Source organism: Geospiza fortis, unplaced genomic scaffold, assembly GCF_000277835.1.
Source record: "Geospiza fortis unplaced genomic scaffold, GeoFor_1.0 scaffold16, whole genome shotgun sequence".
Lineage (NCBI taxonomy): Eukaryota > Metazoa > Chordata > Aves > Passeriformes > Thraupidae > Geospiza > Geospiza fortis.
Window position 1 is genome coordinate 3,372,961 of NW_005054302.1, and position 25,525 is coordinate 3,398,485.

At 42.1% G+C, this 25,525-nt stretch overlaps 1 protein-coding gene across 2 annotated transcripts in view; it reads left to right on the forward strand.

Annotated features, from left to right (window-relative positions):
* Positions 1-25,525, forward strand: part of LATS2 (large tumor suppressor kinase 2) — a 44,343-nt gene that overhangs the window by 15,241 nt on the left and 3,577 nt on the right. The window contains exons 2-6 of one of the 2 annotated variants that reach the window (XM_031066065.1): positions 16,887-17,019; positions 18,918-19,952; positions 20,289-20,455; positions 23,102-23,684; positions 24,298-24,480. In XM_031066065.1, coding sequence (XP_030921925.1) covers positions 16,887-17,019; positions 18,918-19,952; positions 20,289-20,455; positions 23,102-23,684; positions 24,298-24,480 — 2,101 coding nt within the window. Of the gene's footprint in view, positions 1-16,886; positions 17,020-18,917; positions 20,456-23,101; positions 23,685-24,297; positions 24,481-25,525 lie in introns of both variants that reach the window. The other variant, XM_005417689.2, reaches the window with a different exon arrangement.

A 25,525-nucleotide genomic window follows, 5' to 3' on the forward strand; every position in this document is an offset into this window, starting at 1 on the left:
TGGTGGCAGACACCGGAGAGCTTGATTAAAAGTAATTAACCATAATGCCAACAATTTTAAATGCTGATGGATGCCTTGGAGAAAAGGAATAGACAGTTACAATGCCTGTTACAGGAAGCAGATGTTGGCCTTGGAAGCACTGCTTGAACACTGCTGTTTAGGAGTAACTGCATCTGTGATTCTGCATCTCACAGCACTGTCCAAGGCAGTGTGCACACAGCTGGAAGCCCAAGTAAGTGGAATTGTGGAAAGACCATTTCTCTGGAACTGTAGAAAGTACCCCAAGATGACCTCTCAGTGTAGAGTGAACCTGATCATCAAAATACAGGGGACCATCTCCATGTATCATCACCATGGAGGCTTAGCTTTGTTTTGTTCTTGGCATGCTTGAAGAATACGAACACAGATCTTCCCATGAACCTGCAGTGTGGTCTGATGCAGGGACATATTTAACAGTACTTGGCAACATGCTTGCAGATTAGCTATCAGTAGGAGGACTGTCTCCACCCAGTTCTCTGAGGGCAAGTTTAGGAAGTTGAAATTTGATTGCCTAACCAGGCATACGTCCTTACCTTTGGCAGCTCTGTCAAACAGGTGCAGGGAAACAGAATTATTTTTACTTCATGCAGAAATCAAGACATTCACCTGTGCACTACTGCATATTGTTGAGTCTTAGTTTCTGAAACTCTGCCTTACAAATTCTCCCTCCCATGCCACATAGTGTTGTGCTTGTTACCCCATTAAAGCATGGGCCAGTTTTCATTCTGCTGCTGAAATACTCAAAAAGAATATTGCTCATTGTGGTTTTGCTGTAGACCTCAATTTTAAGAATATGTTTCCTCAAGGAAGGAAAGTGATTGCTTGTCTCTTTTTGTTTCTTAATGTTTTGCACCCTTAAAGATCTTAGTAGAAACACTGCTGCCTTTAAACAGTATTTGTGCAACTGAGTATGGGCTGTAATAATAATAATGATGATGATAAGAACTGCAGAACTGCAGAATGGGTCACTTTGGATGGGACCACAGTGGGTTCAACTTCCCTGCTCAAGCAGGGCCTCCTAGAGCGCGTGGCACAGGATTGTGTCCAGATGGTCCTTGAACCTCTCCAGTGAGGGAGGCTCCACAACTTCTCAGGGCAATCTGTTCCAGTGCTCAGTCACCCGCACAGTAAAGTATTTCCTCCTTATGTTCAAGTGGAACTTCTGTGCATCAGTTTCTGCCTGTTGCCTGTTGTCCTATTCCTTGGCACCACTGAGAAGAGCCTGGATCCATCCTCTTGACACCCTCCCTTTATACATTTATATACATTGTTGAGGTCCCCTCTGTTTCCTCTTCTTGAGGCTGAACAGCCTAGCTCCCTCAGCCTGTACTCAGGAGAGATGCTTCACTACCATAATCATCTTTGTAACCCTCTGCTGGACCCCCTCTGGGAGCTCTGTGTCTTTCTTGTACCGAGGAGCCCAGACCTGGACACAGCACTCCAGATGTGTGTGCCTCACCAGGACAGAGTAGAGGAGCAGGACCTCCTCCCTCTACCTGCTGGCACTGCTCTTCATACCAGGATCCCACTGGCCTTTTTGGCCACGAGGACACTGCTGGCTCATGGACAGCTTGTTGTCCACCGGGACCCCCGGGTCCTTCTCCACAGAGCTGCTTTCCAGCAGGTCACCCCCAGCCTGTGCTGGTGCCTGGGCTTATTTCTCCTCAGGTGCAGAACTCTGCATTTGCCTTTGTTGAATTCCAGACAGTTCCTCTCTGCCCTTCTCTCCTACCTGTCCAAGTCCTTCTGAAGGACTGCACAGACATCTGGGGTATTGGCCGCTCCTCCCAGCTTTGTGTCATCAGTGAACATTTATCAAAATTATACTCAGCCAAATATTGAACTTAATAGTAGTAACGAAGCATGAAAAACAATTGGCAGTTCTCATATCAAATTATATAGGTTGAAAGCATTGGAAAATAAAGAGTCTCCTAGAAGTTTGAGTAAAGGCTTGAAGGAGATAGGTAAGGAATACTGATCCCCTGCCAGCATTACTGGGAACTACTAAGCAAATGTGTCAACACTAAGTGACTTATTCAAGAGAATATATCTGTTTGAACCTTCTCAAACTTCCTCCTCAGACTTCAGTTTTGAAGATGAGTAGAATCATGTCCTCTGCTCTGCTTTCCTCCCTCTCCTTTGTTTCAATTTAATCAGGTTCAGACTTCATAGTTCAAAATACTGTATTTTCATAAGAAATATAGTTGTTGTGGAATAGGTCCAATATATTCTAGAGTGTTACAGGGTTTTTATTGGCTTGATTGGATTGATACAGTGAGATTTTTTTTTTCCTTCTTCTGTGGTTTAAAATTACTCGTCTAACATGTTGATTTATAGCCTGTCATGTAAGACTGTTTCCCCTTGGCTATATCTTTTTAAATGATCAAATGTATTTTTGAAAAATGTCCTAGTTTTGCCTTGAAATATTAGGTGATAACTGCACAAGTAAGGGAGGGATTAGCTTGTTAAACTTAGTATGATACCAACATGCGAAGTACAGCACTTAAAATCTTTCTTAATGCAGTGCAGAGGCAAAAAAATAAAAAGAAAAAAAAAAGAAGAAAAACCTTATGATCTGACATATCACAAGCATATTCGTTTCACCTGGGAAGTTTGTAGGCTGATGTGGAGGAAGTAGAGGAGACTTCTGGGCTGGATTTCCAGGAGAGCAGCTTTTGTTGTTGCTGCCAGAGCCGCCTGTCTTCCCTATTGTTTCTCCCCAGTTCCTTCTTGCGAGCTGTGCCAGCACAGTGTTCGTGGAGCTGAGCAGTGACAGATCAGAGAAGTGATCCAGGTTAAAAATAAGTTTTTGGGGATGATGGGAGGGACATGAGCACAATTGAGGGGTACGACAGGGGGAAGGCACAGAAAGCAACAGAGAAGTTGAGAGTGGTGGCAGCTGCCTTGGCTGTCAACCACCGTCAGAGGAAATGCCGAGAGAAAGCTCAGCCTTGAACTCACATGCTCTCCTCCTTCCAGCTGTGCTCCAGGGAGGGCCATCTGCTCGATGCTGTGTTATCTTACTCCTCCTCTGGTGAGGTCTTACTGCCCCAGCTGAGCTGCTGCTGGAGTTAACCCTAGCTGGCTTGGGGCAAAATGCTTCAACAGCTGAATCACTGGTCTGTGCTAACCCAGCTGGCTCTGGTGGCTAGTGTGGTCAGGCAAGAGGGAAGCAGGCAGAGGGAGAAGTGACAGGCAGCCAGGGACAAGACAGAAATAGTTTTCTGCCAACACACTTGCAGCTGGAACAGGTATGTGAATAGTAAGTTATGAATGCTAAATGTAGTGATGTGGTTGTTTTCTACATTGCTGTGCTGATTTCATTGATGGCTTATGGCAGGTTTCTGAGAAAGGGGATGGCATTGAGGAGAATCTTCCCAGAGGATTTATTTTCTTACAACAACCTAAAATACATCTCACAGCTTTTGCACGTAAATGGAGCAGAGTGAGAAAGATGCTTCTTCAGGACTGTGTGTCTTGACTATTAAAGTGTGCCACTTGGCTGGTAGCCATTAGAAGTAACAGTGAGGTGAACTGAGTAAAGATACTGTTAAGGAAAAAGAAACAATTTGAAAAATTATCATTTCAGAGATAATGTGGAAACCTAGAAAGAAATAGTTTTATAGTGTCATGTGTACTTTTGAAAATAATTGCACAATAAAAGCAAAGCTGGATGACTTTGTTGTTTCAGTTCCTTTCAGTTCTGTTCAACACTATCTAATATTTATCCCCTACTCTTCTGTATTGCACTGGACTTGGATTCCTGCTTACAGTGTTCTTCTAGGACATTAATTAAAGCGTGTGTTACTAACTGGCTTCAATTTATTTTTCATTTATTTATTTATTTGTTTACTTATTTCTACACTTCTCTATTCTCATGGAGCACAGTAAAGGAGCAGTGGAGTGAAGCATTACCACTGAGCAGAAGTAGTCTTTTCTTCATGCTTCTCATCAGTTTTGGGGACCTCAGTGGGCATTTCTCCCTCCCCCCCTGTAGTTCCCAGTCTGAAGAAGATGCAGCTGCTCTCTTGGGGAATTGTTTACCTCTCTGTGGAATCTTGTCCTGGTCAGCTATGTGCTAAGAATGTGAATAATTTTGCTGCGGCTGCTTTACATGTAAAAAGCCGGACCTTAAGATATTTTATCTGACTGAGGGTTCTTTTTCCTCTTTTTCTTTATTTGCCTCTAGCACTGGTAGATTTGAGGGTTTTGTCTTGCAACTGCAGAAAGCTGTGGTAACATTGAGTCGTATGAGGCATTTAGTACAAAGAGATATTTTTGTAGCCTTGAGAATCATTAAATGCCAGTCAGTGCTGTTTAGCAGTTCTTACTTTTGGAGCTGTAGTTATATATATGTATTTTACAGAGTTAATGAAACTAAGTCAAGAGCTGCATGGAGACTTCTGGAAAATGTCTACTGAGATCCCTAGTGCTACAGTGTATATTGCATTACTGGATTGAGCGTATTGATTTTAAAATGTTAAAAGCTGAACAAATGCCTTTTTATGTTTTTGAATGAGAATTTGGGGAGGAAAAAGAAAGATAGCATTACAATTAACACATAAAATTCAAAATGCCAAGAAAAATTTTAAAAATAGTATTTTATGTAGAAGTTTTGCCTCTTCCTAATCTGAACAATAAATGCAGGGCAAATTGCCTTGCACAGCACTTGCGTTCTGTGTGTGTGTAAGTGTCTCTACAGAAAAATATTAGGAATCCTATCTCAAGATAAAACCCAGATGTTTCTTCAGTCATGTGAGGTGTGCTGTGTTGCACTGGGAGGCTGAGAGAGAAAGTAGCCTTCATTTGTCTCACAGCAGAGCTGTATTTCTCAGATATGTTCTTTGTTTTAGACTCTGCATTACTGCTTGATGTCTGTTGGGATCCCATTGTGGTACAAATCCTCAAAGGAAAGAACAGTTCACTGGTAATGCATTCCAGTCAGGTATCCTGGAGGTTTTATAAGTTCTTTTAAAGTACTCCCCAAAGAAAAAGTAGGGGAGCCAAACTCATAAACTTCTAAAGGCCATATCAGGAATACTCTGGAACCTTGTTTGAAAAATTGTTAGTACTTGATCTTGAATATGAACAGACAGCTTAAATTTGCTGCCTTCATTTGAATTTTCCTTGCCTTTGAGCCTTTAAAACAATGTTTCTAAGTTCTAATGGTTTAAAACTGAACAAACCCCCTACAAGAAAAAGCGGGTAGAGGAATATCACTCTTTAAATGTTAAAATCTTTTGAAGTAAAAGAAAATTTGTAATGCCTTAAGTAGGTAGCACTCAGTAAAAATGACAGAGGCACTGTTAACAGGAAGAGGTACAAAATTCAATGTGTAGAGTTGAATATGGAGAAATGCCATAAGCAGTACTGATGCATTGCAAATTTGTAGCACTATGCAACTTTGTGGGTAACAGCTGTCTCTGGCAGCACAAAAACAATTTCCAGTCTTTGACACAATTCTTTTGTATGCTTTGGGGCTTTATTCCTGGACAGCAAACTTCCTAACTCATCCTGCTGATATATAAATATCCTGTTTACAAGTTCCTCATACCCAGTGTCTAAGAAATAATTTGTAAAGTCTGTGAATATCTGTGAAAATCCTGTTCTACATAACTACATAACTCAATATATATGTATCTTTTTAGTATAAGGAAAAGCAATAGGAAGCCCTCATCTCACTGTCTGTGGCCACTGAAAAGAAATGCTTTAATACACAAATAACATTATTGTAAATGTAATGCCAGCCAAATGCGTTTTTGCTAATGCGTGAGCAATAAAATTAGCAAACACATCACTTGCTGCTAATGAAGAGGAATAAGCTCATCATGAAACCTTCATTGAACTGCTATTCTATCCAGCTTGATTTACTCACCCTGATAGAGTAAGAAACTGCTGTCTAGAAAAAAAAAGAAGAGAAGAAAAAAGCAAAGAGAAGAGAAAAGAGGGGAGATGCGTGTGCTAGCAGGAAGGAGTTGTGCCATCTTCTCACAGCTCAGGATGTGAAAAAGAGGTCTAGAGGAGGGCGTGGATGACCTGCTGGTCTTGCAGCAGATATGCCCTGGTTGCTAATAAGTGTAAATAGTAGTACCATAAAATATCCCATTTGAGAGAAAGAACATGAGAGAACCCAATTCCAAGAGCAGACTTAAATGACAGCTGGCTTTTGCACAGCAAGGTGCTGCTTTTGCAGGAATTTGGTATCTTAATGTATTTAGTGATTTACATTGCACTGCATCAAGAATAGGTGGGGTTTTGGTTTTTATCTTTTAGGATGGCACACCTTGAGCGTAGGGACCCTCATTTGGACTCCCAGAATGCAGAGTAGGAGGTTCGTTTCTTATTTGTGGCCAGATTTCATACATGAGGATCCTGGCACACAACTGGCAGTGAAGCTGTCCTGGAGCACCTTTCTGGAAACAGCTGTGTTGTTCTGCTGGGTGCTGCACCTTTCCCTCGAGGCTGGGCTCAGTTCTACCTCAACTGTGAAGGTGCCTTCTGAGCAAGGCTCCTTGCTATGTTCTGTGTGTGTTGAGAGTCTGTGAGATTCCAGTGGAATCAATAAACTCCAGAAGGCAGCTTGCTATGCTTTTTTTTCCCAGTAACTTGAATAGGTTCTTTGCTGGGTGCTGCAGTGTTATTAATACCCTCAAATTAATACTTACATTGGTATTAATATCAGCACTGTTGGTTGAATTTGCGTGTTTCATTGGGCTAAGTCAGTCAAGGGCAAAAGTGGAGGAAATAGTCTGGCTGAAGTCTACCCATTCTCTTGGCTAGGAAAACTTTCTGATTGCATTGGTGACATGTACAGCACCTTTCCTGCTCTGCTAATTACTTCAGTGTGCTTTATGAAGAAGTGATAATAAAATACTTCCTGTATGTGTTACTGTCTTGTCTTTTCAAGCTAAATTCTCTCTTTAAATTGAGTTTTTGGATTCATTGTTGCTTTCTGGATGTAAATCGTGCCAATCCAGAGGAAAGTTTCAAACCAGATGGTGACAGGGTTTCTGAACCAAGAATTTGAAGATTCTTGCCCCATGCATACCTTCCTCCTAGTTATAAAGGCTGTAACACCTGATATTGTCTGCTATTAGCTTTTGGCAAACTTTGCTGCTCAGTGCTGCTGCTGAAATGATTGTTTGCTTCTCTTTACATCAGCTCAACTGCTTTACTGCTGGATAAAGAAAGTAGAAAACAGGGAGATGGGAGGTGTGACATTCAACACTTCAGTAATGCAAATTAAAATCGAGAGGCTTAGTAAAATACTCTCCACTGTCTTGGACTTCTGTGCCATGTAGAAAGGATTTGCTTTGGAATAGCAGGTAGATGACTCTTGTTCTTTGAGTTAGAGTTGTAAGCCTCAAAGTTTGCCCAGTGCTTGGCTTGGTATGAAAAGGGGATGATGAGTGCAATCACACCCATAGTTATTAAAAAATGTGAACAGGAACCTGGAAGGGGGTTTCAGTGAACATTACAGGAGATTATAGTGGTGCTTGGTTTGAGACAACTCATAAGCTTATGCTTGAATTTGTCTACTAATTGCCTTCTGTTTCCTTTTCTGCAGGGTTTAAGAGCTGTTGTAGGATGTACCTTACCTTTGCAATACTACTAAAGGTGTGGATGAATAGTGCTGTGCCTTGCCTTGTGGGATCAGGAGAAGCTTTTAAGCTGCACTGGTTAATGCAAGGCATGTGGCTGAAGCACTGTGTGATGGATTACAGGTCTCTAGAGTGGCTGCCAGACAGAAGTCAACTAGAGCCCAGGCTGAAACTGCTACAGACTGTGTCCAGAGGGTGGGAAGTTCCCTGTTTGTGTAACCACAGTGAGAGGGTTTCAGGGAAGTAAAATAGGATCTTTGGAAAGGAGTTATGTACACAGTTGCACGTGTGTGCATGTGCATTCACTCACGCATGAAGTAAGCAAAGCTCCTTCATGCTGCTCTGTAATGTAAACCTGCCAGTGCAGTAATTTGTAAATGCTGCTTATAACATGATTTGCCTCACTATAAGTTTTCTGAATTAGCACACAATAGTGCTCCTGCTCCAGTGCTAGGGAAGGGTTAGGAGAGATTTGTCCAACTTTCTGTCTGTTGATAGACCCGGCATGGGTCATTTGCTTAGACTTCAACTCTAAATAGTTTAAATAGCTCTCCAATGAGCATACTTAAAGAGTAATGAGGAACAGTTATGGCTCTATATACAATTGTTTGCTCTGTTTTAAATTAGAAATTCATTTCAAAATAGGATTGTTCTCTTGTGTCTGTGTAGAGCTCAGCCCAGTGCAGAAGGCTTTGGGGTGCCATCACAGTAGGAAGGATTTTGTGCATTTAGGGGATAATTCGAGCACAGCAGATGTACAAATACACTTTTTTCCCCCCACTCCTCTATTCTGTCATAAATGTAAACCTGATCCCTGTGAATTTTGGAATATAGATAGTTCTCAAGTACTACATGTGTTCAAAATGGAATGCTGTGTGCTCGCTCCTTACAACTCTCTTCTGATGTGGGATCTGAAGCAGTGTGTTTTCCAGAAGGGGAATTTTCTGGACTCAGGGAACTACTAATATTGCCTGCTACTGTTGGCCAAGTATGATTGTTAAATCAGGGGTGTGTGCTCTTTGAAAAGCTGGGGGAGCAAGCAGATGCCTTCAGAAAGGGGCATTACAGCCTTTGAGGTAGGCAGCAAATCACCATGGATCTTGTATTAAGTTTACAGTATCACTCCCTTCACCAAATATCTGGGAAAAGAAGGCTTGTGCCATCAGCTTTTCAGACACAAATGTGGTTTTTCCAAGGCTGGTGTGGCCAGGGAGAACAGGTTATTTGTCACTGTTCCTCAGGTCTATCTATTAAGTTGCCTCTATGATCAAGCTCTCTGCACCCTGTTCCCCTTCCTCTCATGCCTGTGTCCTGGCTGGAAGAGAGCAGCTCAGGTCTGTTTTTCCTTTCCAGACTACTTGAAAGAAAGAAAGAAAAGAAAAGTTATATTTGTGGTGTTCGTGGTGGCTCTTAGTTATTTTCAATCACTTTATTATTGTTCCTAATGTCGTGGTCTCTCCTTGCCTGTTTGTTCTTTCATGGTGCTTGAGCTTTGTGCAGAGTGCAGCTTTGTTGCCTGGAGCAGGACCTCTTACAACTTCCTTCAGTCTCCCCCTTTCCAAATCTTTTCCAGAGTGCCTGTTGTGCTTCCAGAAATGGTCCAATAAATGTATATGCAAATATAATTAAATTACTTGTTTTATTAGACTGGTGACACAAATAAGAGTCTTCTTTATTTTTACGTATTGCTTTTAGGGAGCTCACTTGAAATTGGATTATTTTAAAAGAAATAATCTACACAGATGTGCAGATGTTATGTAATACCTGTATGTGTGTCAGTACATACACATACTCTCTGGGGCATCAACAGGAGTTGTTTGATGAAATTTTCTGATTGGATTTGAAAATGGACATAGCAGTGCACGTATGTTTTCTCTTTAAACAGATTGCATCTCTTGAATAGTTCATCAGAGCTTCTTGAAGTGTTTACATATGCGCTCTTTGTCTGGCGATGCCTTGTTATAAATACTTTGTTCATTTTACAGGCATTTGTTTGGAAATATGTTGAGCAGCCGTGCTTGGTTTATTTCCAAATGTCTTAACTTTGGGACTGTGGGTTGGCTTATAGCCTGAAGTTCATATCTCTCCTTTTCAGGGGAAGAGCTGTATTTGAACAGCTCGTGGAGCACATGGACTGTAGTGTAAAATGGGAGGTGTCCCCCGTGAAATGCCCATGGCCAAACACAGTGTGTCTTGCAATGAGCTGTGGTGGGGGAATGGAATATACAGACTTAATTAAAAAAACAAACTAATACCAGGAAAAAAAATAAAACAAGTTCTATGCTGCTAGGAAGTATAAGTTGCATAGTGTTAAAAAGTATTTTGATGTAACTGGTACCTTTTGAGACATCTGACGAGAAGTTATGTCATATTTACAGTTGCTGTTCTCAGCTCTGGTTTTTTTTTTCTCTTTTATCCTTTATAAGATGGTGAAGGTGTTATGGTAGCTGTTCTTTATAAGTACCCTGTTGCTAAATCTATATAGCACTTTTTTCTTGTCTTGGAAGAACTTAAATAGTTTTGATTAGTCATCAACTTAAGGAGAAGCAGCTGTGAAAAACAGTAGAAAAGTTTTCTGTGATACTTGTGAGAGAACTTTGCATTCACTCTAGGGCTAATAAAATACAAAAACTAAAGTGATAGATTTCAAATATTGGTATCACTTGTCTGGTTCATTTGTTTGATTTTTAACCATCCAGAGTTGTTTTAAATCCTAAATGGTATTAGAAACACTTTAATCACCAAAAGAAGGGTTTTGTAAGTGAAAAAAAGTAACCAGATGATCTAGTTACTTTTGTTTTATTTTGTCTGATTCCTTCCATAGCAATAGCTAATAGAGGTATGGAAAGAATATAGTTTGACATCAGGAAGGATTTATTCACAGAAAAGGTGATTAAGCATTGGAGTGGACTGCCCAGGGAGGTGGTGGAGTCACCATCGCTGGGTCTAGTTGATGTGGTGATGTTCGGTCAAAAGTTGGACTCAATGGAAGTCTTTTGCAACTGTAGTGATTCTGTGGGATGTGTCATATTCTGTGGCTTTGAGGATTAAGGTAATTTATTTTAGAGTTGGTTTGTGGTGGTCATGATAAAAGGGTTTCTTTGCTGGGACCCAGTAGAATTAACACTTCCACCCTCCACCATCTTTTTGCCTAGTACTCCAAGTTGCATGTTTTGGCCTGGATTTAATGACCTTATTTTAATAGTAAGTTATCCTGCTGCCATAAACACAATAACAGGACCCCATTGTACTGGGTGCTGTACAAACAGAGTAGTAAATATACCAGTCTTCTGTAGGTGACTGGCTAAATAAAGACTGACAGTGTTGGAAGGCAAGCAGAATGAGCAGTGGCATAGCAATGACTGTCACATTAGATTTATTTTTATTTGTTTTTCTTCTGATAGGGCCTTTACCAGAGCACTGTATCACTTATAAAATCCTCCCTCTGTCTTTTGCACATACTCTCTTTGTTAGTTCTGCAAATATCCCTTGAAAATGTGTATAAAAAACACCTGGTTAAAGTTGTTCCTTACCTGCAATTCTCCATTCCTAATTTACAGTCATGTATTTTTTTCCTGTGTTGATGTGATTTAATTTATTGAGTCTTACATTTTGTGAGGTGTCTATATTCTTTTTTGTCTGCCCAGTTGTATGTACTACAGTGTGTCTCTTCGGCATACGTTAACCCCTGGTAAACCTGGTATGAGGGAAAAAAAAGAAGGAAGGAAGCACTCTGACTATTGAGGTGGGAATGCAGAGTCAGTGCAAAGCAGAGCTAAAGCATCCAGCCAAAAGAATGGATGACCTTCAGAGCTGGCGTGCTAGCAGAATTAAAAATAATTCAGGAGCACAAAAGGTAGAAATGCTGTAAGTGAGGGCTAAAAGCCAGGATTAAAGCCCCAAGTGACTTTACCTCAAGGCTGACTTTTCCACCACTGCTGGCACGTCATCAAGAATAGTATGTGCACCTCTTATCAAAATCATGTCCCTGTCTGATCTTTCTTGATACAGAGATGGGCTGCTACACCAATAAAGGGAACGAAATTCCCATTTAACAGAAGAAACCAAATTCATCCCTGGAGGCCAACCTGTGAGAATCCCTTAGGATGAAGGGGGCTCGCTGTGTAGGTAACAGCAGAACTGCTGTGAAAAGACAATCAAAACTAAAATCAGAGGCAGTAAACTGACCCTGCATAATTTAGCCTGGGAGGGAGGTTTATTATTGCCTAAGCAGGATAGCTTGGAGGAGTTTGTAACAGGAGCAGTCGGGGCAGAAAACAGCCCCAACTAATCATGGGGCAGATATGCATTAGTTTCTGAATGGATCACATTGTTTCAGAATGGACTAAGAGATGCTGCAGCGCTCAGTAGGTTTCTGCCCCTACTAATTTCCTCCTGCTTTTCTGATGCACTAAAACTGAAAAGCGCTAATGATACTCAGGATAATATCTTAATTATGTAGCTAGAATATTTTAATCAAGGTTATGGTAGGCATGGGAATTTATGTGCAAAATGTAGCCCCTGATGTTAGCAACCTGAAAACAGGCAAAACAAAAGTAGAATACAAAATTGGATTAAGTGTCCAACTAGAGAATAATTACAGAGAGAGAATATTGCAAAATAGGTTTCTCTATTCTGTGGGGCTGCAGCAGTTCTGATAGAGTACATTGTACACATTGTTTCCTGAACTGCTTGGGTTTTGCATGTTTAAATTCATGAATGAAAAATCCTACAATGGGGGGCTATCGCAGAAAGGCTTGTAATCAATGCTGGATCATCTCTTTTGGCATGAGCTTTATTTTTTTCCCTTCTGCAGGGAACCTGTATCTGTTTCCTGCATCTGTCAGCCATCCTTCTTGGTGAATGGAAAGCAAGTAATTAATTTTTGTTGTTGTTAGCAATTAATTACCCTTGCCAAATTTTGGAGGACCTATTGTCTCCTTCAGACACAATGTTCTTGGGAAAAAGTCTTACTTATTGTAACCTCTTGTGCAATCTTCACTTGGATGATAAATACATCTTGGCAACGAGGAGCTTTCTGAATGAAAAATGTTGCTGGACAACCCTGTAGTACAGCAAGAACGCAAACCTCTGCCAATGCTGGTGGAGTGCAGCCAGGCGAGAGGGTAAAATGGGGAAAGCCTTTCACACTGCCTGCAGAGCACAGAGTGAGATGAAGTCTTTATGTGCACAAATCCAAATATCTGTTTACCATCAAACAAGGATTTCTCCTATTGAGCATCTCAGCTCAAAGGTGGCCTCCCTTCTAGCAAAATCTTGAAATCTGTTGGAAGGCTGCCATCTACCAGTGTAAGACTGGGGAAATAACAGAGAGCATGTGGACCATGCAGCAATCAGGTTTAGGTAGCCCACTGTAGGAATAAGCTGGGAAACTCCACCCTCCTGGTTTTTTATTTGAGTCCACAAATTTGGGATACTGCAGTTTCCTCAGTCTGTTTTGTGGTTCATGGCCTGACTTTGGTTTTCCACTAGATCTGTCCAGAACATAGCTGCCCACTGAAACCTCATTTTAATATTGCAGCTGTTAAATTAATTCCAGCTTTGTTAGAGTTAATTGTAACTGCACATTTTTCCCCCTGTAGCTCTTCACCTTTACTTTTTCTGGTTGATTTTTTCATCAATAGTTAGTGATATCTGGAAGCAGAAAGGTGCATAAAAGCCCTGCATGGAGGGATGTTTGAATCCTCCAAAGGGAATAGAGAATGAGCTGGGGCTGGGAGCACTCTGTTCTCTTGTGGTCTCTGTGCACACTGCCAGGAGCTGGTGTTTCTCCATGGGCCTGGCAGCTGCTGTGGGGCAGCAGAGCACAGCCAGCAGCCAAGTTTCTCAACCCATGCTGGGCTGACAGCGCTTGGCCTCATGAAAAGGAAACAATCTGAAGCAGGGGGCCCGATGCAGTGTACCTTGCAGTTAATGGAAATCTTTGTTGACCTCAGTGGAAGCTGGATTTGATCCTGTGCCTACTTGAGTGTTTTGGAGTTGGCTGCAGCTCCCAGTGGCTTTTTTTCCCCTGGCTCATTTCTGGTTCCTTTTTTTCCCTTCTCTTTCAAAAGTATACTTACTTACCTTTGAGTGGTGTAAAATCAAGACAGCTCCATCCATGTCACTGTAACTGAGCACTTTTATCCTCACCCAGTGTCTGTCCTCATTTCCTCAGCCCTTCCACTGTCTATGTATTGATTTGCAAGATTTTGGCATTGATTTCCCCTCTTTTTGAGCCATTCTGCTGCTCCTCACAAGCACTCTCCATCTCACTTAAGCCTCTGCTTTCTGACGAGTGTAATTGTTTAATCCATCTTCTGCCCTTCTTCCTCAACTTCAAAACAGTCCTTACATTGATTTCTGGCAAATGCAGCCCAGGCCCCAGCCCCAGCTGCCAGCAGGGAGCCAACTTCCCCTTCAGCAGGCTCCTGGAGGCCAGCCCTTTGCTGCCTCATGCCAGCCATGCTCCCTTGCTCATCCCTATGCACATAGAAAGGAGAAGGCTACCATGCCTCAGGAGCCAGCAGCCACCTCGGGCAGAGAACCCTCTCTGTGATCCTCAGCCACACATCAGCATGTCTTCTGTCCCTAAGGAAAAGGTGCTGGAAGTAATGGAGCTCTTTTCAGGTGACTGCCATAGAGAAGAGAGCTGTGGGCATGGACAGTGCCAATGGGAATAATGATGCAGAGGAGGACAAATGCCAGCTGCAGCACTGCTGGGGCTCCTTGTTGCCCTCCACTCTCCTTGAATATCACATGTCCCCAGAGGGATTTGTCTCCTGGGTGGAGAATTGTGATTATCTGTGATCTGTCTCTGAGGAAAACCTTTTTCGTTTTGTTACCTTTTCTTCCTTCATTTTTTCCCTACTTATGTTTTCTCCAGCAGTAATGTAAATGCTGAGCAAACAGGCTGTGTAATGAGGAAACCCTTTGGAGGGTGGGAGGTGATCCAGTGAAAGATGAGAAGGGGGAGCTGGAGTACAGGGCTGCTGTTGCACTGCGGGCTTGCAAGGGTGAGATTGCCACTGACACACTTGCTGGTCCAAAGCTCTTGCTGGCCTCTTAGGTTATGCAGCTGTGCTCAGTGGAATGTATTGTGCCTGTTCCATCACATTATTCCCGCTGAAGTTTAAATATGAGCCCCCTAAACTGTGCTGAAGGTAGAACATGCAGCTTCAGGAAGACCAGTGTTGTTTTTCACTCTTGCTTTTCAGACACAGATAATGGCAAAAGAGGAGAAAGTTACAGTATGCTTTCAGAGATTATATCAATATGCTGGTGATAACATTTCTCCTATTTTTAGTCCCTTTGAATTATATACAGCCAGCACAGATCAGAGAGGGAGAAATGGACCATGTGGGCTGTTTTATTAATTATTAATACAAATGTTACCCAACATCCAAACCAGCCCAAATGTGCTTTTAGAGACCATTTAATTTAGGGAACTTAGACTTGTGATCTAAGGCTAGATCCAGCTGCTGTAAATGGGACAGAATATGTTAGCAGCCATGTGGAACAGGGCTGTAAAGCCCAGAGTCCCTGGCTGATGAGAATGGTGAGCACTAAGATGTGCATTTGCTAATACTTTAGAAATGTATCTACAAGAAGAAAAAAAGAAAGAGGGAAAAACATTGTGGGAAATTCTTTCCTTCATACATAATATTTTTCTGATGATTTAAAATTGTCCTTAGTAATATGTTGAGGCCAGTGAAGTATTTCAGCTATAGGAAATGTGAGACCAACTATTGCCTTTCTATGAATTATGAGTCATAAATTGTATGAAAAATATTCAGCTTGCTATAGCTATTCCACAAGCAGAAGCTCTGACTAATGAAGGAACTGCTGCCATTTTGGGGGCAGTAGGAGTGGTCTGAGTTAAGCAAAACAAGATGCCAAGTACCAGCGTGTGGCTCTGTGCTAAGCGTGAATTGGTGTCATCTGAGATGGGCCTCCCTTGCTAAGTAAACAGTTAGTGGGTATTTGACGTGTACAGTGCAGCAAAGCTGCCCTTTGCTCCAGCTGGAGTTCCCGACTGCCAGCCAGCGCCCAGAACTGACCCCTGGGAGAGCTGTGCACCAGCGCCAACCCAGCTCCACATCTGCAACCGGGCAGCCAAGCCGGGGAGGCACGACCTCCCTCTGATTCAGCACTCAGTGGGCAGGTTGTGATGACAGAATTCCCCTAAAAATAGTGATAAAGTGGCAAGAGAATAGGATGCTGACATTTGCAGGCAAATGCCTTGGTGGTGGCATTAATTTCATTCAGCTTCAGCCATCTAAGAGTTGGGAGTTGAGTTCAAGTTAGTTCTCTAATCATGTCACTAAGTCACTAGGGTTTATCTCCTCTTATACCTATTTTATGAATTGCCTTTTGGCAGCGATTATAGGAAGGTCCTCAGCAACTATTTTTGAGTAGGTATCCAACTTTTTGATGGGTAAAGTTCTGTGAGTTAAATTCAACATTAAAACTTTGGATTTCAATTTCTCCATCATTTCATAGAAGACCATGCAGCCTCCTAAGGATTTGTGAATTTTGTTTTGCAACCACATGGTGCTTGAGTCATTGAAAGATGTTTAATATACCTGAGCTATAAATAAAAGTATAAACAAACTGCTAGGAGCTGTAGAATAGAGCAGGGGTTGCTAACCATAGTTGTTAATAAAATACAGCTAAAAAGACTGACAGTGTAGCTTTCCGTTTGGGATGCTCAGTCATTTTCCAAACAAATAGTAGGTGATGTCCCAGCTGTACTGAAAACAGCAATTTTTCTTCCCTGTGGACTCTAGTGAGCAGAAATCAACCCCTGCCTAATTAGCTTCTTTGTGGTATTTGTGAAAGGATAAAGTTTTTACTGTGTTCAAGTGTGACTAAGAGACATGCTTTCAAATACCAACAGCTACATTTTAATTTCATTTCATTTCATTTCATCCAGTGTGAAATTATGCTGGCTTTTCCATACCTTATTCAAAGATTGTTTTAAGGGCTCTTGAAATACACATTTTAATTTGAGGCTTCTTTAATTGCTAGAATCTGGGTAGATTGTATGTTTTGTTATTTTCTTCTTATGATTTTTGAGTTGCGTAAGGCATGCAAATGCTTTCAAAATATGAGTCCATTTGGCTTCAGGCAGCTGTGATCTGGTGTTTAAAATGCTCCTATTAATGTAAGAACACTAACTGCTTTTCAGCTTGCAGTGCTTGGGTTTTGTCACAACGTGATTCAATTCTTGTTTGCTTTGTGCAGGAGATGGCTGTCCGAGCACTGAAGCAGACAGGGAGCAGAAGTATTGAGGCAGCCCTGGAGTACATCAGTAAGATGAGCTACTTGGATCCTAGAAATGAACAGATAGTACGTGTAATTAAGCAAACCTCACCAGGTGAGCATGATTGTTTTTTTTAATTGTGTTCTTCTTTCTTGCAATAAGGTAGTTTTTAAAGTAGGGTCACCGCGGGGGAGAAGTGTTGGACAGCAGTGTTCCACAGCAGTCTTGTAGGGGACAGTGCCAGCCTGCAAGGCCAGCTGGGCTGGAACCTCAATACGGCTCACCTGCTTCCATAGAGTTGTCTGTGTACACATTCATAGTCCACCTTCTTAAACAGAAATCTGTTGTTCAAATCCAAATATTTCAACATTGGACCAGAACAGACTTACTGGTATACAAATCTAGGAGGTGGACATCATATCTCTCTTGACATCAAGATTATTTGCACAGCTAAATTATGTGTCCCAAAGAAGGACAGTTATTGCTGCTACTTTCTTTTGTGACCTCTGATAAGGGAAAGCAAAGTCAGCTTGCCCCCAAGGCTCAGGATGAGTCCTGCTGACAGAGATGACAAATGGGCCTTACTAGCGGCCTTCCATTTCCAGGCCAGAGTAGCCACTTCTTAGGATGCTTAGGATTTCTACATCCTCATCAGTGCATCTCACTGTGTCCTAGCAGATGAGCTGTCAGGGGTGTTGCTGTAAGAACAGCCTCAGTAATGCTGGCCTTGTGTTATCACAGGAGAAAGAGCTGCCAATTATAGATTTCACTTTAAAGATCTCTAATTATTTGTCCAACCTGATTCCATTTCAAAACATTGCATTCTTCATGAGGCTGTCAGTGTAGTGCACGCTGTCACTGTGCAGAGAGTGTGCAGAAACCTGTCTTGATACCATGCATGTCCCTGTGTGTCTGTAAGCAGCAGGGCTTGTGTCAAGGTGAGGAGGCAGCAGCTGTGCTCAGTTGTGCTGCATCTGGACCAGCTGGGGTGTGCTGTACTGCAAAAAGCTTGTAATGCACTGTTCAAGCTTTATGTCAGTATGGCTATTCTTACAGGCTTTGTGAAGTCAGGATTTTAAAAGGAAATGCTTTAGGCATAAATGGGCCAAGTCCTGTAATTTGTGAGAGCTAAAGAAGCAGAAGGGGAACAAAAACATAACAACAGCACAGAGTCTCCCCTTGTCTTTTTAGCACAGCTAGTGCTTTATACACCTGCAATTTGTCCTCAGATCAAAGAACTGATGAAAAGTGCTGTTAACACTTCCACTGTAGGAATGCTGCTATCTTGTCTCTGCACATTCTTCAAGCTAAGATTAATATGTTGACACCCTGAAAGATTTTCCTTCCCAACAGATGGAAGATGAGTAATGTGAAGGGATACTCAGTGTCCAACACATTGGAAGGAATACAGGACAAACTGTATGATGCCTTTGTTTAAATGAAGGAGAAGGAAAGAGGGATTTTTGAGAATGATGGAAGAGAGAGATGTAAACAGAAAACCAGTGTGAGCAGGTGGCTCACTGTGCAGAAGATGGACTATGTGATGGCCTAGTAGTTTGTAGCAATGTTGACTTTAAGTTGTATAGAAAGTCTTTCCGGGAGCTTTTTTCCTCCTGTTGTTGTACTTAACACTCTGCTCTGTAGCTTCCTCCTGCCTGAGAGCAATGACTGCTAATACTGGTCCAGCTTTAAGAAACAGGCTGTAGAGTACTCTGATGAGTTCATAGTTAGATAATTTGTGCTTCTATTTTCATGATTTGATAAGACTCTCTGATGATTCCTGGCATGAGCATTATTGTGAGCCAGTAGCTCGTTATCAGTAGGAATACTTGGCACCTTATAACTTTAAATGTTCAGAGTGTTTAATTTAGGTTTTGAAAGGTGTTTTTAAACATACTCTCTGAGCAGTGTGTGTATGTGTGCGTGTGTATATGTATAGATGCATGATTAATACAAAGTAATTGGTTCACCTGAATTGTTTCCTAACATTCTTCTGTATTCTTTTTATAAAGGAAAGGGTATTGTGCCAAGTAATGTAACCCGGAGGCCAAGCTTTGAAGGATCAAATGAATCTTTTCCGTCCTACCATCAGATCACTAATGCAGCCTATGAAGGGACAGGCTTTGGAGCAGAAGGTGCAAATATGCTTACTGAGGTTCCCAGGCCATACATGGACTATTTAATCTCTACTTCTCAGTCTTCAGCTATGACTGCTCCTGTACAGCGACCCTCTGCAGTAGGCACTCACAGCACACCAACGAGCCATCAGCAGAAAGCATACCCTGCCAATATGGAGTCTTCTGTGATTAATTATCCAGTGGCTAATCACAACAGTCAGGCCCTGCAGCTGCAGGCATCCCATGGCTGCAACAGCCAACATTACAGCAGGCAGCACATGATGGTGCAGGGGGAACCAATAGGATATGGTGTTCAGCGGAGTCCATCCTTCCAAAACAAGATGCAGCAGGAGGGGGGATATGCCAATCTCCCAAATAAAGGGGCAGTTGTTCAGAACAGTACTGGTCATGCATTTCAGCAGGCACCAGCAAGCCTGTATATCTCACATTCTCATCACAAGCAGACAAGTCCTTCTTCTCATCAAATGCATGTGATATCCAGAGGTCCAGCCTTTGCTAATGATTTTTCAGACAGTCCACCACAAAATCTATTAACTCCATCTAGAAATAGCCTAAACATGGACCTCTATGACATGAATAATCCTCAAGTTCAGCAGTGGCAGGCAGCAACACCATCACGCAGAGATTCTGTACAAAACCCAGGAATAGAAACATCTCCACGGCAACATGTATCCTTCAGACCTGATGCTGCGGTGCCAAGCAGAACAAACTCCTTCAACAACCACCAGCAGCAGCCACAGGTGACAGTGTCTATGAGACAGGTTCCTCCAGGAAAACCCGATCCTTCCATTACGTCTCCAAACACAATCACAGCAGTCACATCAGCTCATATCCTCCAGCCAGTGAAGAGCATGCGAGTGATGAGACCAGAGCCTCAGACTGCAGTGGGACCTTCCCACCCTGCGTGGCTGCCTGCACAGGCACCGGCTGTGGATGGCCTGGAGATCATGGAGCAGCATGTGCCACCGCCTGGAGCAGCTAATGCCTACCAGCTTGATGTGGATTACGGTAACCAGGAGCTGCGGTGTCCACCCCCACCCTATCCCAAGCATTTGTTACTTCCTGGCACCTCTGAGCAGTTTGATATCAACTGCTTGTGCATGGGCGTGGAGCAGACTCTGCGTGTGGTTCCCAGTTCAACAAGCAACAAGGCTGAAGAGAGCAGTGAGAGAAATGACAAAAGCAGCAAGAACACTAAAGCTGAAAAACCAAGCAAAGATAAAAAGCAGATTCAGACATCTCCGGTGCCTGTGCGAAAAAATGGCAAAGATGAGGAAAAGCGAGAATCCCGAATAAAGAGCTACTCACCTTTTGCCTTCAAGTTCTACATGGAGCAACACGTAGAGAACGTCATAAAGACCTACCAGCAGAAAATTAACAGAAGGTTACAGTTGGAGCAAGAAATGGCAAAAGTAATTCTTGTTTTGTTATTGTAAAATCTAGTAGGGTCAAATTGATTATTGCTATTTTTAATTTGTAAAAAAAATTGTAAAGGCAGAATCCACTGAAGTAGTAGGTATCAGACACCTCCCTATACCAGACTGTATCCCCTTAGAAGTGTGGATGCAGGTCTGGGAGGCTGTTTGAAAAACCTGAGATGTGAAATGATATTTCTTCCTACCAGAAAAGTAAAATGAGGCAAAAAAAACCCCATATTATAGGTAAGAACTTAGAATGCAAGCTTGAGGCTGAGGTAATTCTGGCAATACTTTGGCAGGTCTTGTAAAACTCTTTGCTCGAGTTCCTCCTCACTGTTCCATGATTGCTGCCCATTCACCAGAGCCATGGTTCAGCTTGGTAGTTGCTGTGCCGTATTTTCAGATGACTGTGTAACACTCGATTGAAAGTTGTCTGTTGAACACATGTAAGTAATAATGTCGTGCAAGTAACCGTATTGGACCAACTTGAACTGATTTTGGGACCGTTGCCAGAACCATTCTAGAGGCAGGTCTCAGGGAGATGCATTTTGGGTGATAGAACTTCTTTCATGGCTAACTGCAGCTCTCGAATCTAAGCTGACTCTCTGATAGTGCTGCTTAAAACAAAGCTGCCAAGCTCTGGTGATTGGTCTGGCAGTTGTGTGTTTAATTTTTATTTCTGGAAGAGGAAGAGGGGTTTTTTTCTTCCTAGGCATGACTGGAATATGACTAGTCTACTTTTGCATTAAAGAATAAGCTCTAAGAAAAGCTGTTATTAACACGTAATGGGTAATAATTAACTACCCAATCTTCCCTAGCACAGTCAGTTTCCAGAGTCAATTGATTTGATGCTCACATTGCACCAGAAAACTCAGAAGTTTGTTTACTGAGGTTAGAATTAAGAGAATATTCTTGGAACATCTCTTGAAACGTTGGCATTTTACTGACAGTTAATAGCTTGTCCTCACTGCAAGTACAGATTGTATTGTGTTGCTTGAGTATTTTCCTGAGACTGAGATAGGGAATGATTTCTAGAGAGGTATAACAGGGTCTAATTGTGCTAGTTCTCTTCTGACTCTTCAGCTTTCCCTCACTCAGAGATAATTCAGGTATAAACAAAAACAACTCCTTCCCCTAGAAACCTTATCACTGACTGAAAATACACATGCGGAGATTTTGGCTATCTTAATATTGCATTATTCTAGAATTAGCAAGAACAGAGCACACTCATTATTTTACCCTAAAAAGTAAATATTTCCTCTGTTATGGATTGATGTAGTTATTTTTCATTTCAAAAACAGTATTCCTTGTTTTGATTTGGCTTTTTCCTTCAGTCTGAAACTTCATCCTACCTGTTCTGCAAGTTTCTGTAGACTTACCCCATCCTTTATTCATACAGATTTAATTTTTATACCATGAGGATCTCATTGCATAGTCTGGCTGCCCACATTCATCTTTAGATACCTAGACTACAGATGTGAAATTAAATCAGCCTAAGCAGCAGCTCTGTGGGTGTATGCTTGGGTTTCTAGCCTGCTAATCAGTGAGCTTCAGCCCCCTCCACCCTCCCAATGGCCCCTTCTCACCAGGCACTGATCTTTCTCTCAAAAGTAGTTCAGTTGATGCCAATTAATTCAGGATTTTGGAACTGGGGTGTGCAGAAAGAAAAGAGCATGCTGCAGGCAGTGAGTTGTCAGAGGAGCCTGGGGGTCAGCCTAGGGGTTTCTGCTGGTGGAGGCCACCAGTGGCTCTCAGCAGAGGGCCAGACTCTGAAGTTGGCAGAGTTGGCATTCTGCAGGCTCTGTCTTGAAAGGTGGGGACAATCTGGTTGGATCCAGCTGCTTCGCTCTTTTCCAGGAGGTTTCTCCCCACAGCCCTGTGAAATGTTACTTGCAGTTACTGGGAGGCTCTCTGGAGATGGGAGGGGGAAAGGCCAGCTCCTCTACAGCTTGGGTGCAGAGGGAAAATGATACATTTAGGAGGGAAATAGCACCAGGGTCTGGGCTGCAGTGGCTGAGGGGAGACTAGACCTGAGGATTTTAGGTGCATATTTTGGGAGGGGAAAAAGAGAAGTTTATAGGACAGAGGCTCAGGAGATCTAAAATGCTTGACAGTGGAGGATGTTTATGGCAGAGGAAGAAACACAGTTTCTGAAGGAGGCTCCAAGGCACAAGGAACTGCTAATGTGAGTTGCCCTGGGGAACCATTCATGAACAAAGTGAACTGCTGCACATAAGTTTAAGTTTCATCTTAAATTAAGCTGGGCTTAATTTCATATACATGTAGTGGAGTGCAGTGGCAAAGTGCACGTTTGAAAGGTGTAAACCAAATCCCACGGTCAGGTTTGTTATGTCGTATTCCCCTCTCTGACAATATTGCCCTATGCCTTCTTGTTCAGCCAAGAGACAGGCATACCAATCTCAGATATTGCAAATTCAGGCAGCAAGTTTGGGCACAGTGACTTTGCCCTTTTTTCAGAAATACCTCAACAGACAGACAAGAGAGTATATCCCTTATGAATACATCTTTTCTGGTTCTTGGTTAATTTTTCTGAGAAATGTCTTTTGGGAATGCTCATTTGTTTTTCTCTTGCTATGAATATAACAGTATAGCTCTTGTGGTTTGCTTTCCTTTGTAAAGGCAGGCCTCTGTGAAGCAGAACAGGAACAAATGAGGAAAATTCTCTACCAGAAGGAGTCCAACTACAACAGACTTAAAAGGGCCAAAATGGACAAATCTATGTTTGTGAAAATCAAGACTCTGGGTATTGGTGCATTTGGAGAAGTATGCCTGGCCTGCAAAGTGGACACCCATGCCCTGTATGCCATGAAGACTCTGCGGAAGAAGGATGGGCTGAACCGGAATCAGGTGGCTCATGTCAAAGCAGAGAGGGACATACTTGCTGAGGCAGACAATGAGTGGGTGGTTAAACTCTATTACTCCTTCCAAGATAAAGACAATTTATACTTTGTGATGGACTACATCCCTGGTGGGGATATGATGAGCCTGCTGATTCGGATGGAGGTCTTCCCAGAGCGTCTGGCTAGATTTTATATTGCAGAGCTCACTTTGGCCATAGAGAGTGTGCACAAAATGGGATTTATTCATCGAGACATCAAGCCTGACAACATTCTGATAGACCTCGATGGGCATATCAAACTGACTGACTTTGGACTGTGTACTGGATTCAGGTGGACTCACAATTCAAAATACTATCAGAAAGGTAATATTTTTACCCTTTTTCTAGAATGCTATTGTGTTATTTGTTTTGAAACAAGCGCCTACTTTTTGGCAGGAACACTAGATCAGGAAACTAGACGAACAGTCAATGGCAATATAATGTGTCTGTCTCACTCTGACTCACTCATTTAGCTTGTTTCCAGTTCTTTTGCTTCCAATACTGTTCAAAACCCTGTCAGTAATGTGGCTGCAGTAATTTTTCAGTTTATACTTGTTTGGAGGGTCTCTTTTGCTGGGGAAATAATTTAGTCACAGATTTGGAGTAGTCCATATGTCTCCTGTATGTGCTGTTGAGTTCTGGTGTCTGTTGGCAAAGAGGACATAAACAATTGGTGTAGCTTACTTAAGTATACTCTATAGTTCTGTGTCCCCCATATGGAGCTGTACTTCCTTGTGCTGAGACAGAGACATTTTGTTGGACATTTTGTATGGAAAACTAATTGAGAATGGGAGGGCATTAAAAATACTTTGGGTTTAAAGTTCAAATGCCATTCTTCAGTGAGAGTAGGAAATGACTCTGGATCTGAGGAAAAACTTCTCTCTTTGTGTGTCGAGTTTTATGATCACAAATGTGAACTTTCTCTCTCATTTGAAAGGGAGCCATATCAGACAAGACAGCATGGAGCCCAGTGATCTTTGGGATGATGTGTCCAACTGTCGATGTGGAGATAGGCTGAAGACATTGGAACAAAGAGCTAAGAAGCAGCACCAGAGATGTCTGGCCCACTCATTAGTTGGAACCCCTAATTACATTGCTCCTGAAGTCCTGCTTCGTAAAGGTAGGTAAACCTGTATTTTTCTCCTGTTTTGCTATTTTTTTTTCCTTGAATAAGCTTGCTGCTTTGGAAGATTGTCATTCTGAAGGCCACAAACACTTTGCTCAGATTAAGGAGAACTCCTCATGCTCCAGTGTTTAGCATCACCACATTGGGGGTGGCCATACTTTGTCTGTGTCACGTCCACACTCTGAGGCCTTTGAGTGAGGCTGCTTATAAATGTGTTGAATAATTTTAACAGCAATATTTTTCAAGTATAAAGCAGATTATCTGTACTCATGGAGTACAACTCTGACCCCTATCAAGTTTACACAGACCAGTGAGTAGCCAGCTGACAGTTCTGGATCACTGATTCAGATGGGCCACTTCAGCATGGATGATGTAAACTTGTGGAAATATGTCCTCCATATTCCCAGCCAGAACCTGTGGAACCCAACAGGAAGTTTTCCACAATTTACTCTGGACACCCTACATTCAAAAGGTCAGCTTGAGGAATTTGGACAGTACTGGGTGACTATCCATGCAGAACTGACATGGTCACTGTAGTAAGGAGATTAGGTGTTCAGAGTTGTCTGCAAATTAGATCCTAAGCCTGATTTTCTCTAACAGAGATTTCATATTGGATCCTACATCATTTGATTACACAAATTCTATTGAAATCAGTGTTTAATTTTTTTTTTCAGATCTTAAGCATACACCTTATTGGTCTTCTCACAGCACTTAAGTGATTAAAGTTGTTCCTTTGCTTGTAACTTGCTCAGAGAGTTGGCTTTCTTCTGTCTGTAGAGCCAGGCTGTGTCTTTCAGCAGCTTTTCAAAGTCGTGGAGTCATCTCCGCTGAACCTAAGGTGGACATCGGTTGCTAAACATTTTTGTTATTTGAGGTTCAGTTTGTGCTGCTGTGGGATTGGGCACAAAAAAGCCCTCCTTCTTTCTTTTCAATGATAGTGTCATGACTCACTTTTGTTGAGAATTTATTCAGAAAGGTTCAAGGACAGTAGGATTAGATCTTTACTAGAAGTAAACAGCAGTAAAGTAGGTCAGCAAGC